The 15879-nt window shown below is 42.7% G+C and overlaps 1 protein-coding gene across 1 annotated transcript in view; it reads left to right on the top strand.

The window, feature by feature from the left end:
- INTS4 (integrator complex subunit 4) overlaps positions 1-15879 on the top strand; it is a 113581-nt gene that overhangs the window by 90261 nt on the left and 7441 nt on the right. The window contains exons 19-22 of the mRNA XM_027532696.1: positions 4950-5009; positions 7375-7534; positions 7751-7894; positions 12738-12858. Coding sequence (XP_027388497.1) covers positions 4950-5009; positions 7375-7534; positions 7751-7894; positions 12738-12858 — 485 coding nt within the window. The remainder of the gene's footprint in view (positions 1-4949; positions 5010-7374; positions 7535-7750; positions 7895-12737; positions 12859-15879) is intronic.

Below are 15879 nucleotides of genomic sequence, written 5' to 3'. Positions count from 1 at the left end.
TCTTGCCTGGAAATCCCAGGGACTGGGGAGCCTGGTGGGCTGCCATCTATGGGGTCGTATAGAGTCGGACACGACTGGAGCGGCTTAGCAGCAGACCTTATATTTATTAGCATTAAAAATAGAATTCATGATCACCTTTATCAAGACCACGTTTAATCAAAATTTAAGTTTATTTGCTAGTTTCACATTGTTAAATAATTTAGAATTTAGTTTCAGATTATCCTTTTTTTCAATTGCAGCTGATTTAAAGTATTAGTTTCAGGTATTCACTATTTTTATAGATCATACTTAATTAAAAGTTATTACAAGATAATGGCTATAGTTCCTAATGCTATACAGTATGTTGAATTACAGTTTTTCATGTATGTCTTATTTTATGAATTCTTTATTAAAATCTGCTTCAATCTTTATAAGTACATTGTCAAAATTATTTAGCTCCAGCTTGCCCACCACTCCTGTTTTTGTACTACAACTATGTTTTTAAAAAAAATTATTTATTTGGTTGTTTGGTCTTAGTTGCTGCATGCAGGATCTTTAAATTCTAGCACGTGAGATCTACTTCTCTCACCAGGGATGGAACCCAGGCTGCCTACATTGGGAGTTCAGAATCTTAGCCACTGGCCTACCAGGGAAGTCCCCACAGTTGCCTTTTAAAATTCCCTGTTCTAATTCACTGTGTATCTGACTGGAACACATTCACTAGTAATTGTTTTTCAGAATAAGTACATAAGTAGTGTACTCATGTGGAGAAGGAAATGGCAACCCACTCCAGTGTTCTTGCCTGGAGAGTCCCAGTGATGGCAGAGCCTGGTGGGCTGCCATCTATGGGGTCGCACAGAGTCAGACACGACTGAAGTGACTTAGCAGCAGCAGCAGTGTACTCATGGCGGAGAAGGCAATGGCAACCCACTCCAGTACTCTTGCCTGGAAAATCCCATGGACCGAGGAGCCTGGTGGGCTGCAGTCTATGGGGTCACTAAAAGTCAGACACGACTGAGCGACTTCACTTTCACTTTTCACTTTCATGCATTGGAGAAGGAAATGGCAACCCACTCCAGTGTTCTTGCCTGGAGAATCCCAGGGACAGGGGAGCCTAGTGGGCTGCCGTCTATGGGGTCGCACAGAGTCGGACACGACTGAAGCGACTTAGCTTAGCCGTGTACTCATGGAGACTTTGCATATCTGAAACTTTCTTTTGCTCTCATACGTGAATGGAGTTCTTTCAGAACTAAATATTGCTATGTCTGTTTCGTTCTCTTTCCTTTGTAGTTAATTAATTTTTCTCAAAGCTGTAAACTTTTCTTTTTAGAATTCAGAAATTTCTGAATATGTCTAGGTATGTGTTTACTTTCCTTGTTCTTACTGACCTTTAGTGGGACTTTGAAGTCTTCAGTTCAGTTCAGTCGCTCAGTCGTGTCCAACTCTTTTCGACCTCATGAATCAGCATGCCAGGCCTCCCTGTCCCCATCACCAACTCCCGGAGTTCACTCAGACTCACATCCATCGAGTCAGTGATGCCATCCAGCCATCTCATCCTCTGGCGTCCCCTTCTCCTCCTGCCCCCAATCCCTCCCAGCATCAGAGTCTTTTCCAGTGAGTCAACTCTTCACATGAGGTGGCCAAAGTACTGGAATTTCAGCTTTAGCATCATTCCTTCCAAAGAAATCCCAGGGCTGATCTCCTTCAGAATGGACTGGTTGGATCTCCTTGCAGTCCAAGGGACTCTCAAGAGTCTTCTCCAACACCACAGTTCAAAAGCATCAATTCTTCGACGCTCAGCCTTCTTCACAGTCCAACTCTCACATCCATACATGACCACTGGAAAAACCATAGCCTTGACTAGATGGACCTTTGTTGGCAAAGTAATGTCTCTGCTTTTGAATATACTGTCTAGGTCAGTCATAACTTTTCTTCCAAGGAGTAAGCGTCTTTTAATTTCATGGCTGCAATCACCACCTGCAGTGATTTTGGAGCCCCCAAAAATAAAGTCTGACACTGTTTCCACTGTTTCCCCATCTATTTCCCATGAAGTGATGGGACCAGATGCCATGATCTTTGTTTTCTGAATGTTGAGCTTTAAGCCAACTTTTTCACTCTCCATTTTCACTTTCATCAAGAGGCTTTTGAGTTCCTCTTCACTTTCTGCCATAAGGGTGGTGTCATCTTCATATCTAAGGTTACTGATATTTCGCCCGGCAATCTTGATTCCAGCTTGTGTTTCTTCCAGTCCAGCGTTTCTCATGATGTACTCTGCATATAAGTTAAATAAGCAGGGTGACAATATACAGCCTTGATATACTCCTTAGCTCTGTTTTATCTCAAAATTTTTTTTCCCTCTATCATTTCTTTAATTACTTCTTCTTCCATCTGCTTCAATCTGTCATACTGGATATTGTATCATCTGGCTCTATTTTTCCTACATTGTATCTTTTCTCTTACAATTTCAGTTTCTTTTTCTATTTTGTATTCTGAGTAAATTCCTCAGCCTACTCTTTTAATTTACCATTTCAGTTTTCCTCATTTTTCCTTCTAGTGTTCAACTGTTGAATTGATTTCAGTATTATTATTTCTGTACCTTTTTTTAGCAGTTTTTCTTGCTTTATTATTGCAATATTGTTTCAAATCTTCTCTTGAGTCTTACTGAGGTTGTTTATTAGAATTTTTAAAAAAGGTTTTTGTGCTTTCTTGCCCTGATATTAATTCATTGAGGTCTTCTTGGTTTTCTTGATAGCTCCTGATCATCCTTATAACATCTGGTAATTTTTCATTGTGTTTTTATACTTACAAGTGAAAATTTAGACCAGTTTAAATTGGTAATTGGTATAGGCTTGCCTAACAGTTATAGGTCAGTGTTTGGTTTTCCCTAGTGGGCCTTGCTCTGACACTGAAAATGGGGGGTTCTTAGTGGTAGAGGCCTACTTCATGTATCATGTAGGTGAGGCTACCTACTCTGTTTGGGAGTTTGGGAAGAGTTCTCAAATCTTTTCATATTTTACTGCTTGGAAATTCTCCAAACTGGTTGTATGTAAGCAGGCCAAAAAAGGTACTACTTGGCTAACTTGCTTTCAGTTCAGTCTCTGCTTAGCTGGAGTTCTCCTCTCTAGCTGTCTCATCCTTGGTGATCTTTGGTTGGTTAACCTCACTAGCAAATTTCAGTTCTACTTCTGGTAGTTGTTCAGAGTTAAGGAAGACTCAAGTGCTACAGACTTTTTAGGAAAATAATTCAGATTAGTGTTGCTTTTAGAATACATTTCCATTTGCCATTTATTATTTATTTATCCATTCAACAAATAGTTATTGAAGAGCTGCTTGTTTCAGGAAATACATGAGGAATAATATGAAGCCCCTACTCTCATGGAGCTTATGGTTTAGTAGAAAGACTCAAGTGGATTATTAAGAGCCTTGAGCCCGTCCTCTTGCCCTTTTTTAGCTTGTACTGGTCCTTCGTTGCCGCGCGAGGGCTCACTCTAGTTGCAGTGAGTGGGCTTTCTCGTTGTGGTGGCTTCTCGTCTTGTGGAGCATGGGCTCTGGACGTCCGGGCTTCGGTCGTTGCGGCACAGCATGTGGGCTTCAGTAGCTGTGGCTTGAGGTCTCTAGAGCACAGGCTCAGTAGTTGTGCATGTCCCCTGCATTGGCAGGTGGGTTCTTATTCACCATACCACCAGGGAAGTCCCTCTTACATGTTTTTATATAAGGAAAGAGTGTTTGTTTTTTATTCACTGGAGCTGTATTCCTTCAAATAATAATGTATTAATGAAAATAAATGGAACATTCCATGTAAAAATTACAAGGAAAAAAGTGCAAAGATCAAAGGAAAAATCTATTCTTTGATTAGTAAGTTACATTGACCTGGCATATTGCCTGGGCTTAATTAGGTATATATTTAAGTTTAAAGTACTATGAGGCCAAAGAAACCAAGATAGAGAGGAAAAAATATAGTCTATGTCTGTGTGCAAAGTAGTAACAAAATCTTTTTCCGTTTTGCATGAGAATGTGACCTTTGATTTCCAAGTCTGTTTCCCGGAAACCTGATGACATCAACTCTATTACTAGATGACACTGCTGTGGTAAAAATGATCTCTAGGAAAATTACATATAGACTAGAAGGAACTATTGGACTTCCCAGATGGCTCTGTGGTAAAGAATCCGCCTGCCAATGTAGGAGACTCAGGTTTGATCCCTGGGTCGGGAAGATCCTCTAGAGAAGGAAACGGCAACCCATTCCAGTATGCTTGCCTGGAGAATTCCATGGATAGAGGAGTCTGGTGGCTACAGTACATGGGTTCGCAAAGGAATCAGACATAATGTAGTGACTAACAGCAACAACAAGAAGGAACTATCAGTGAACTCTAATTACCTGACGCAGATGCCAAGGCTTTGGCCTTCACTGAGCGCAGTGATTCTTGCAACTGAGCATAGCCCTTTAGGTACCCTGGAAGGTATAACTGTAGGTGACTTCAAGAGATATTAGCACCTATGAGGCATGAAATTTCTCCATGAATATGGCCTCCACATTGGCCTGATGTAGATCTCATCTCCTTGAACCTGAGCTGTCAAAACTCCCAGAGAGCTCTGTGGATTGCTTCATGGGCTGCTGCATGGACTGCTGCAGCGGAAGAATGTGACATTGCACGGCCCATAAGCTGTGCTCCTGTCCTATATCCAAACCGAATCTGGTGCCCAGTGTGCCTGTGATAGTCTTTCATTTTGATTATTCATTGAGTCAATGAGCACTGCACTGTTTTAATTGGGTTTGGGTTTCTGTCTAATATTTCCCTGTAGGTCCTTTAGGAGTCCTTTAAGAGAAATAGAATTTTTACAGTGTAACATGCTCACTGTCTTTCCATGTAGGTTCAGTTTCTGGGACTTTGGTCTTTACTACTCAGTTCTCAGATTTCAAATAACATGGGTTTTTATTTGTTTTGTTGTTTTTTTTTTCTCTTCTACAGCGTTGACCCCTTATTTGGAATGTGTGAAAAATTTTTACAGGAAGTGGACTTTTTTCAGAGGTAAGTATTTGATCACTTTCTAGCTTATTAAATCTTGGTTATATAGAGAATTGCATTTATAGGGAAACAGGAGTGATCACAACCAGAATCTTTGGTTTAGCCCATGTAGCCAGTGTGCCCTAATTTGTATGCAGTTGACCTTCAGTATCAGTGGCTTCTGCATTCATGGATATGGAGGGCCTGGCTGTACTATTCCATTTTATGTGAAGGACTTGAGCATCCATGGATCTTTTTATGTGCTAGGGGTCCTATAACCAATCTGCCACAAATACTGAGAGATAATTGTATTTTCTTTACTGGTGTGTAAACTTCCTAAGTTAGCTAAACATACAGCATAATAATAAAAACATCAGGAATTATTGAGTGTTTTGATTCAACACTCAGCTGGGCCAGAAAAAGACAAATATTATGTGGAAAAACTCAAAATCACAACTTGTCTATTTTTTTCACCATGGTTCTGAAAGTGGTGTATTTCTTTCTTATCTACAAAATATTGTTCCATAATTCTGTAGGTAACTTTTATTTTGTAGCCTAGATATATTTTCTGAGGATTCTCTATGAAGTTAATTGGCTAAAACTGATGCAGTTGATGAGTGGAAGGCTTGGTGAAACAGTAGCAGTCAAAGTAGTGACCAGACCTGTGGTATGCTGCCTGTACTATACTAGGAAGGATTTATAAGAATTTAAGATGTAATACTTTTGAAATCTAACGTTTCATTCTTCCACTCCTTGTTCCTACCCCCCTGAACTTTACCAAAACTGACTCTACAGGTTTGAAGGACTCTTTGCTTTTCAGGCTTTTTTCATTTGGATGATGATGGCTTCCTGTATGGAGAAGGCAATGGCACCCCACTCCAGTACTCTTGCCTGGAAAATCCCATGGACCGAGGAGCCTTGTAGGCTGCAGTCCATGGGGTCGCTCAGAGTTGGACGCGACTAAGCGACTTCACTTTCACTTTTCATTTTCATGCATTGGAGAAGGAAATGGCAACCCACTCCAGTGTTCTTGCCTGGAGAATCCCAGGAACGGGGGAGCCTGGTGGGCTGCCATCTATGGGGTCACACAGAGTTGGACACTACTGAAGCGACTTAGCAGCAGCAGCTTCCTATAGGGCTAGGTTGTAGTACTACCCTCACCAGTAGGGGCTATGCTGTGCTGTGCTTAGTCGCTCAGTTGTGTCTGACTCTTTGTAACCCCCATGGACTGTAGCCTGCCGGGCTCCTCTGTCCATGGGAATTCTCCAAGCAAGAATACTGGAGTGGGTTGCCATGCCCTCCTCCAGGGGATCTTCTCAACCCAGGGATTGAACCCAGGTCTCCTGCGTTGCAGGCAGACTCTTCACCAGCTGAGCTATCAGGGAAGCCCTACTCTCTAGTAAATAATACAGTCTAGCTTGACTCTTTAGAACCTGACTTCAAATCTCTATGAAGTCCCTGCCTTACTTTTGGTTTTAGATTTTTATTTTTAATTGAAGTATAGTTGGTTTACAATGTTGTATAAATTTCTGGTGTACAGCAAACTGATTTAGTTAAACATAGTTTTAGATTCTTTAAGGTGGAGAGTCTGTTTTTGCATAGTTGGATTGAAGAGATTTTTGGAAAGATGACAGCTCTGATTTGCCACAGAGGAGAATGTGTTGTTAAGAGCTGTACATTCTTCCTTATTTCAGCCTCCGAGTCCCAGGATTGATGTCACCCTTTCAGTGAAATATTTTTTAACTATCTCCTTTTACAAAGCAAAGTACCATGGAATCATTCAGAGCTGGGAGTAAGTTACTTAACTTTTTTAAGCCTCAGTACAACATTATCCTCTCTGAGTCTCAGCATTCTTATCAGTGGTTATAAGCTCCATTAAAACAGGCTTTTTTAAAAAATTAAAAATTAAAAAAGATCAAATTAGAAAGCTGTATTGACTAGTAAAAATGATTTTTTGCATATTGAGAATATTACTCAACTTATAAAAAAAAAAACACAGGCTTTTTCTTCTCTTTGGCTCACTGTTTATGTCCCCAGTGTCCAGAATAGTACCTACCACCTGGTAAGGCCTAAACATATTTTTTATATTAATTAATGAATCTATGATACAAAAATAATATTTCTAACAATGCACAGGATTGCTAGATTAAATAAGATAGTATTTATTAGTTTTATAAAATAAAACACTCAAGAGGTTGCCTGGCACATTTTAATAAACAAGGCTTTTGTGATGATTTTGTCACTGCAGCTTAATTATATAGGTGCATGACTTTCCTCAGGAACCGTGAACTCCTCCAGTTCATCACTTTTCCTACCTCAGGGCCTGGCAGAAGTTCAGGGGTCAGCCTGTGATGAATGAATTCCGAGTTGCTTCTGTTTGTTCCTTCAGGTGTTTCATCGCTGATTTACCCCACCTGCAGGACAGCTTTGTGGACAGACTTCTTGACCTCATGCCCCGACTCATGACATCCAAACCTGCAGAAGTGGTCAAAATTCTGCAGGCCATGCTGCGGCAGAGCACCTTCCTACACCTCCCCCTTCCAGAGCAGGTCAGTGTCTGTGTCAGTATCTTGACCCCTTCAGGGCAAGTCTATCCAGAGAATCAAAACTGCTCACCTTGGTGATCTTCTTTGACTTAGTGGAGCAGCTGAGTTCAGGCCTTTCTTCTGCTTGACTAACATATGTCCGTCCATTAGTTAAAGAGGTCATGTTTTGTTGCGCAGGGATGACCTGGCTTGAGAATCATATTTTCTTCTTGTTTACAGATCCACAAAGCCTCCGCCACCATTATTGAGCCAGCAGGCGAGTCAGACAACCCTTTGAGGTTTACATCTGGGTTGGTGGTGGCCCTGGATGTCGATGCAACCCTGGAACATGTGCAGGATCCTCAGAACACTGTGAAGGTCCAGGTCTGTCCGGTTTGGGTTCCCATGGAGTTTCTAAACTGACTTTGTGTTGGAACTTTTCACTTTAGCACCCCCTGTAATCTCTGCCTGAGGGACAGAAACTGGGGAGAGGGAAGAGACGTTTTTATGGACGAGAGCCTAGGCACAGTTCCCAGCTCTACTGCTGAATATGGTTCGGAGCAGGTTACATTAAACTGCATCTCAGATTCTACAACTAACAAGTAGGAATGGTAACATTGAAATGATGCATTAATATGAAAAATCCTTGGTCCCCACTCTGGGTTCATTAAATGGCAGGGCCCCTTCTGTTCTTACAATGTGAAGTTAAGACTTGGTGTTTTTAGGACTATAAGCAAACTGTAATAAGCAAATTCATGCAGGTTGTGATTAGGTCAGCTTGGTGAATAAAATTTATGGGTGGGGGAAAAAGCAGTCCTAGGGAGTATTTTTCCCAAGTTAGATAGATGCACTAGAGATGGGAGAGATTCAGTATAGACACTAATCAGTTTGTAACATTCTGTAGTTGAGCCCCAAAGGAGTCCTACCCATTTACCGTATCCCTCCCTTCTTCCTTCCCTCCTTTCTCCTTCCCCTCCTTCTTTCCATCCATGCAATAATGTTTACTCTGTTGCACCTGCTAAGTGCTAGGCAAGGGAATTAGAATTCCTGCCCTCAGGATGCTTAATTTCAGTGGGAGACAGACAAGTGGACAGGCTGTTGTAAAACAGAAGTTCAGCCATCAGTTCAGACAGGTACATGATGAATTAAGAATATTATGGTTTCTTATTAAATACTGGCCTGTTCCGACAACATAGATCTAGTTTTGGGAGCCACTTGCAACACAACCTCCTGAAATGAGACACAACTTTTAAAATGACCTGTTCTCAAGACTAAGACTGGTTCAGTAAGATAATGGACTGACTTAACGGACTCAGTTTCTGGCTTGTGAAGCTTCTTAGAAGTTTCAAAGGTGGGGATGAAGGTGTACAGAACATACACCCAAAATAAGTCTTTTGGGCCCAAAGATTCTTTGGAGTGATTATTTTTGAGAGTCTGTAGACACAGGTGAATCTCTGGAAACAGAGTAGAATTGCTCTTTTTGAGAGAAAAATGTACGTTTATAAGGGAAATCTCCATTTGTAAGATGTCTCCCTCTTAGTACCTGGAAGACTAATCTCTAGAAGCTCATATCAGTGGAGAGTATGCCAACTTAAATTTGCCTGACAACTTACCCTTGTTAATTGTGTTTTACTTGATGGCCTCCTGTAACAGGCTGTCTTTCTCTTCAGCATCTTTTTTTTGTCTGGCTGAAGATGGTATTTAAGGTGATGGCTTGGGCAGTTTTAAGGGGTGACTCAGTTTTCCTAGGTCTCTCCTAGGAGAGATGTATTTATATATAGAGATGTATTTATATATATATGTTTTTATATATATACATTTATATATATATATGTATTTGTTATTAAACTTCTGTTTTTCTCCTGTTAATCTGCCTTTATTATAGAAGAGTCTCAGACAAGAACCTAGAAGGGTAGAGGGGAAATTAGTTTTCCTTTCCTATAGGGTTATTTCCAATTTTTGGCTTCTATAAAGAATTCAGCAGTATGCTTAAAAAATATATATGTTATCGAGTCCAAGCTCGCTTCTAGGGCTCAAAACTGGGCTTTTGTCTAGCACTCAGAAATGAATTGTCTGAGGAGACACATGTGCTGACAAAGCAAGAGATTTTATTGGGAAAGTGTGCCCAGGTGGAGAGCAGTCGGGTCAGGGAACCCAGGAGAACAGCTGTCCCTTGTGGCTCGCAGTCTTGGGTTTTTTGGTGATGGGATTAGTTTCCGGGTTGTCTTTAGCCAGTCATTCTGATTCAGAATCCTTCATGGTGGTGCCCACCTTGTTCAGCCACGATGGATACCATTGAGGATTCTGGGAGATGGTGGGACATGTGGTGTCTCCTTTTGATCTTTCCCCAACTCTTGCAGTTGGTGGTGGCTTATTAGTTCCGTGTTCCTTACCAGGACCTCCTGTCCTAAACAACTCATGCAAATGGTTACTGTGGTGCTTGGCCAGGGTGGGCGGTTTCATTCAAAGTGCTTCCCCTAATGGCTCTGCTCAGTGCACAACAGGCCAATGAATCCGAGAGACGAGGTGTTGAGGCAAGGAAGAGACTTTAATCGGGGAGCCGGGAACCAAGAAGATAGCAGGCTAGTGCCTCAAGATAACCATCTTATTGGGGACTGGATGCCAGGTTCTTTTAAAAATTAGAAAGAAGCAATGAGGAACTAAAGTCAAAAGGCAGAATAGAGAAGGAGATGCAGTGGGGAAGTAAAGGGCCTTCAGTCTTGCAAAACATCTCCAAGGGAATGGCCAGCCTTCAGAAGGGTGTGTTATTCTCTCCTATTCAAAGGTGGGCCAGGACAAAGTATCTCTTGTGAGCTGAACAAAAGCACTTTACAGTCAAGCAGGAGGCCAGGGTCCTCCAGGCAAGCCACTGAGTATGATATTAATATAAGGAATACAATGGGAGAAATCCTTAATTTGTGGCTGAAGAAAAGAAAGACCTTGTTGAGATACTGTGGCATGGATGAGGTCTGAAAGGATGATTAAGAGCAACGGATAGAGGTATTCCAGGCAGAGGGAATATGAATAAACACTGGCAGTAAGTACAGAAAAGTAGCTTGGAGCAGGCAGGGTCAGCTTCCTGGAAGAGAATAAGGATGAATCAGGCCCTGGAGATGGTAATATTTGCCTATGGTGACAGTAGAGGAAAAATATCTTCTGGCTTTCCATCTGGAATTATTATAAATTATGAGAACTACAGAGAACTAATTCTGAGCTGCCGTGAAGTTGTGCTGCAGCTTTTTTTGTTTTGCCCTGTCAACTGAAAAAATAATGCACAACCTAGAATTGGAGAGTTAGGTTACTTTTTTGAGCGGATGTTCTTAGGGCTTCAGGCCTGGGAGATACCATCTCAGATTAATGCTGAGAAAACTGTTCTGAAGAGGAAGTGGGGGAAACTAGGTTATACAGGAATTTTTGCAACAACACCAGGTAGTCACAATGAAAGATTACTGTTCGTAAAAGAAAACTAAATATCTCAAGGAGTTTAGCGCTTTTCTGAAGATGCAAGAATCTGGACTCGCTGAAATCATTCCTTTGATATGCACCTCAGCTGTCTGGGGCCAACATCCTGTGTTTTCTCATCCTGAGTTTCCTCAGGCTGTACCATGGGTGTGACTGCAGTCTGATGACTGCTGGATGGTGGGCATTCCTTGTTTCTGCCCTGTGTTCTCTCAGGGCTCACGGTTGGAGGGTGGCTGCTGTCCCTGATAGCTCAAAATCCTTTGCTTACTGAAACGGCAGGCAGTATTTTATTTCTCACTGCCAACATTAGCTTTACCCTAGCTCCGCATTCGAATTACTCAGAATGTGTTAAAAAAAAAAAAAATACTGATGCACAGGCTTCAACCTACACCAGTTTAAGTCAGAATCTTGAGTAGAACTCATGAGTACCAGTATTTTTTATTTAAGAGCTCATAGGTTCCAATTAAAAAGAAAAAATAAAGAGCCCATAGGTGATTCTAATGTGCAGCCAGGGTTGAGAACCAGTTTCACATTGTTCCTGGAAAAAGTTCATTGACCAGTTGCGCATAAATGCAATCGCAGGTAGATTGTTTAAGGTTCATCTGCTAGACTCTACTGAAAAATCACCTTAAGAGTAGCTTTACTACATGCATAGCCAAACGGTTTGAATGCCATCATAGGTGGGAAGATGGGGAACTCACTGCTCAGTCGTTGGACAGCTCTGACAATAAGAAAGCACTGTCCAGCTCAGCTGCCATGCCCCAACACTTCTGGACCAATGAGACTATGGGGCAGGTGGGCTGAGACATGCCTCCCCAGAGTTTTGTAGTTGAAAGACTTGTGCGGTCCCAAATTTACCCCATCAGTATATTCCCAAAGCCCAGGTCCTGTGTGCTTCTAGGATATGCTTCATCTCTTCCTTTAGCTCACTTGTACACTGTGCAGTGACAGGCCCTCTAACAGATAGCTGTGAAGCTCCCCTCGGTGTTGAGAGCTCTTCGGCAGCTTGTGAGACTTGAGGAACTGGCCTGTGATTTGAGCAGACCCCTCATGAAGCACTATCTCTGTAGAAAGAGAGAAACAGGTTCCTGGCTGCTTATGATCTAGTGAAAAGTTACAGAATTGTTCTTTTTTAAAATACGTACGTATGTATGTACTTAACTTTGGCTATGCTGGGTCTTTGTTGCTGTGGGCAGGCTTTCTCTAGTTGCAGCACGCAGGGGCTGCTTTCTGTTGTGGTGCGTGGGCTTCTCGTTGTGATGGCTTCTCTTGTTGCAGAGCACAGGCTTCACTAGTTGTGGCATCCAGGTTTAGTTTGCCCCACAACCTGTGGGATCTTCCTGGACCAAGGATTGCACCCATGTCCCCTGCACAGGCAGGTGGATTCTTAACCGCTGGACTACCAGCAAAGTTCCAGAATTATTCTTAATACTTGATAGTTGATGATGGGTGGTGGGCCATGCTGTGACTCAGAGCCAGAAGAAGCAGGGAGTGCCTGCAAAGGCTCTTCACGTCAGGATTAATATAGAGGCACCTTATTTCTCTCACTCACCATAAATTCAGGAAAGATTATCACACACTGGCTTGTACTGGGGGGAGGGTAGAGAGATTTTGATAGTATTGTCCTCCCCACAAGGAGCAGTTTCTTATGAAGGATGGTGTTATCTTTTCCTCCTGTTTTGGGGTTCACAGCATATGTCACTAGTAATTTTGTTAAAAGCTCATGGCTCTTCTGGCTCTTTTTCTCATGTCTGTCACCTCGTAGGTCTTATATCCAGATGGCCAGGCTCAGATGATCCACCCTAAGCCGGCAGACTTTCGGAACCCTGGCCCAGGACGCCACCGGCTCATCACTCAGGTGTTCCTCTCCCACACTGCCTGGACAGGTAAGGAGTCAGTGGGGGCAAGGCATTTGTTTTTTATAGTTTGAAAAATACGTGATTGAACCAGGCCTGCTGAGGGTTGAACTTGGTTTCCTAAGGCGCTTATAAGCTCAGACTGGGTACATTTAGACATTATTGCTTCATTGCTTTGATTACATACAGCACAAACTTTTTTCAAAAGATTATGATAGAATGGAGTCTTATGGAAGGAACTGGGGGCTGGACACCTGGAGACTATTTTCTTATCATAACCTTGTCACTGACCTGCTGCAAAACCTTGGACAGGCTACTTTCCCTTCTGAATCTTGTCTCCTCACCTTCTAAATTAAGATGACAATTCTTAATCTACTACTTAATTCTGAGGACTAGTCTTTGTGGAAATTAAACAGTTTTATATTTTTTTACCAGTAATTTAAAATCACTCTTTTTGTTATATGAACAGTTCATTTCATTCCCCCAGAAGTGGTACAGTGACAACTGTTCTGCCTTCCCTTCCCACATGGGCTGGTTTGTGGGTAGTGCAAAGATGATCTATTCCTACTTCGCCCTACAGCGTCTGAGTAGAAACTTGATAATTTGAGAAAATCACATAGAAGCTACATAAGTATTTTTCTTTAATTCGTAAAGGATAAACTGAGAGAATACAAATGCAATGACATTCCATTTCCACAGTCTGTAAAGCACTTTGGAAACTTTAGAAAGAGACTCAGTCTGCAGAACCTAAAATGTGGGAGAGAATTGGTCTCGGTGGTGTTGCCTCAATTGTTGAAGATGATTCAGAAGTATGGTTGTTACTGGAGATGGTGTTCAATACCAGCAAATTTGGCTTATTTTAGAAATAGATGAATGCCTTCTGGAATTTTCTTTCACTGTATTTTTGAATACATGCGTAATTATTTATTGCCATTATTAGTGGTTTTCCCCAATGAAGGGTGTTAGGTGGGAAAGTTTTCACAAAGAGGAAATGGTGCTGTTGAATGTCGGAGCAGCCCTTTGAGAGGTCCAGTGCTGCTGCTAAGTCGCTTCAGTCGTGTCCGACTCTGTGCGACCCCATAGATGGCAGCCCACCAGGCTCCCCCGTCCCTGGGATTCTCCAGGCAAGAACACTGGAGTGGGTTGCCATTTCCTTGTCCAGTGCATGAAAGTGAAAAGTCAAAGTGAAGTCACTCAGTCGTGTCCGACCCTTAGGGACCCCATGGACTGCAGCCTTCCAGGCCCCTCCGTCCGTGGTATTTTCTAGGCAAGAGTCCTGGAGTGGGGTGCCACTGCCTTCTCCAAGAGGTCCAGTGGGCCTGTCACAATTGAGGGAGCTTCCAGCCAGGAAGCTTTTCCCAGGACCTGCCTCCCTGAACGTCCCTCACTCCGTATCCTTGCTGATGGGGTGTTCTGCACTGTTGGCCACAGTGCAAGTCTACAGGAAGGTAGAGTTCCTTATTCTGATCTCTTTTGGTGAAGGGACCCTAGATATGGGGAAATAAATGCTGTGGGACAGCATTTTCTGCAGGGACCAAGGCTGAGGGAGGCAGAACAGCATATTACAGCTCAGAAGAGCTTGAAAGGTTTCAAGGGGTGTATTGACTTGTCCCTGGTCATACAGCAGCTCACTGCATGAACCAGGCATACAATTTGGGCTGTCTTGAGCCTGAAAAATTATAATTCACTCAGGTTTACCTCCTTTGAGAGGCTGCTACCTAGTCATAATTTAAAATCTCTGTTTTAATTCTCTGCTCAGGAGTTACTCATGTCAGATGTTTCCTCATTCATTTATTGACTTTATCTGCAATTAGAATGTGGGCTTCTTGAGGACAGGAAACTTGCTCATCACCTTTACCTCTGTGTTCCCAGTACCTCTATATCTCATGTCCCTAGTGCCTGACATGTAGTAGATGCTCAATAAATAATGAAAACGGAATGTAGGGTTTCAAGTTTGCAATAAAAATTCACTTAATTCTTAGATAACTCTGTGGTGGGAGTTAGTATTCTGCTCTTCATTTTATAGATGCGTAAGTGGAGGCCCATGTGCCGATTAATGGTGGCTTGGAGGCCAGCATGCAGATTTCCTAAGTGCCTTGTTTTTTCACTATGCCATCCTCCCGTCTGGCCTGGGATACTATAGTGAAATGTGTTCTCATTCTGAATGCACCAGCACTTTCTTCCTCCTAACCCAGGAGACGAGGCCTGGTGTTGGGAAGGGGCTCCTCCCTCTAGTCCCTCAGCTTTCTACCTAGGCCCTGTCTTTTGGGAGACGGGATGCTGCCAGGCCTGGAGTCACATAGACAGGTTTCCAAATTCTGCCTTACTTGCTGTGATCCTGAGAAAGTTATTTAACCTGTCTGTCTCATTTTCCTTTAAGACTGTGGAGTGGTAATATATACCTCATAAAGCCATACTCTTCTAAGCATGATAAACAGGTTGCATGATTGGCCCCAGACGATCTTTTGTTTCTTTTCCCCACTGTCTTCTCCCTCTTGTTTTTTTCTCTCTGCTCCCTTCCTCTAATGGCAGTGGCTTGAATTGCCACTCTTCACATGTACTGGTGAGGGAAGGCTTAATGACCAGGTAGGGTTCAGTTGTCTGACCTTACCAGGGTTTGGCTCCTGAAAGTGCTGTGAGAGCCAGGGCTGGGTTGTGGTTCAAGGGTTGGCAGTAGCCATCTAGGACAAAAGAGGAGAGCCTGTTGGGAGAGCTGATACTGGAGCCTCGGACCGGAGAGCAGTGCTGGTTTCATTGCAGACACTGAAGGCTAGTGAAGGGGCCCATGGTAAATGGTCCTGCTGAAGCTGCTGTCTGGGCTTGGCTGGGTTGCTCTGGCTGGCTACCAGCCCTCCCTTCCTGGAAGACAGTGATCTCGTCTCTATTTTGATCCCTAGGGAGAAGTCTGGAAATAACAAGGAACATGTCTGGGGAGGCATTGAGAAGTCCTGGGACCTCTGCCCTTGTTCATTTCCTGTTCTATCAGCCCTTGTTGCTGCCCTTTAAACCCCTTACCCTTGGGCTCATCTTTAAAACTTGCATCTTTCATGA

The sequence above is a fragment of the Bos indicus x Bos taurus genome, chromosome 29 (genome assembly GCF_003369695.1).
Source record: "Bos indicus x Bos taurus breed Angus x Brahman F1 hybrid chromosome 29, Bos_hybrid_MaternalHap_v2.0, whole genome shotgun sequence".
Classification (NCBI taxonomy): Eukaryota; Metazoa; Chordata; class Mammalia; order Artiodactyla; family Bovidae; genus Bos; species Bos indicus x Bos taurus.
Note: the sequence above shows the minus strand (reverse complement) of the source record. Positions and strands in the feature narration are given on the sequence as shown.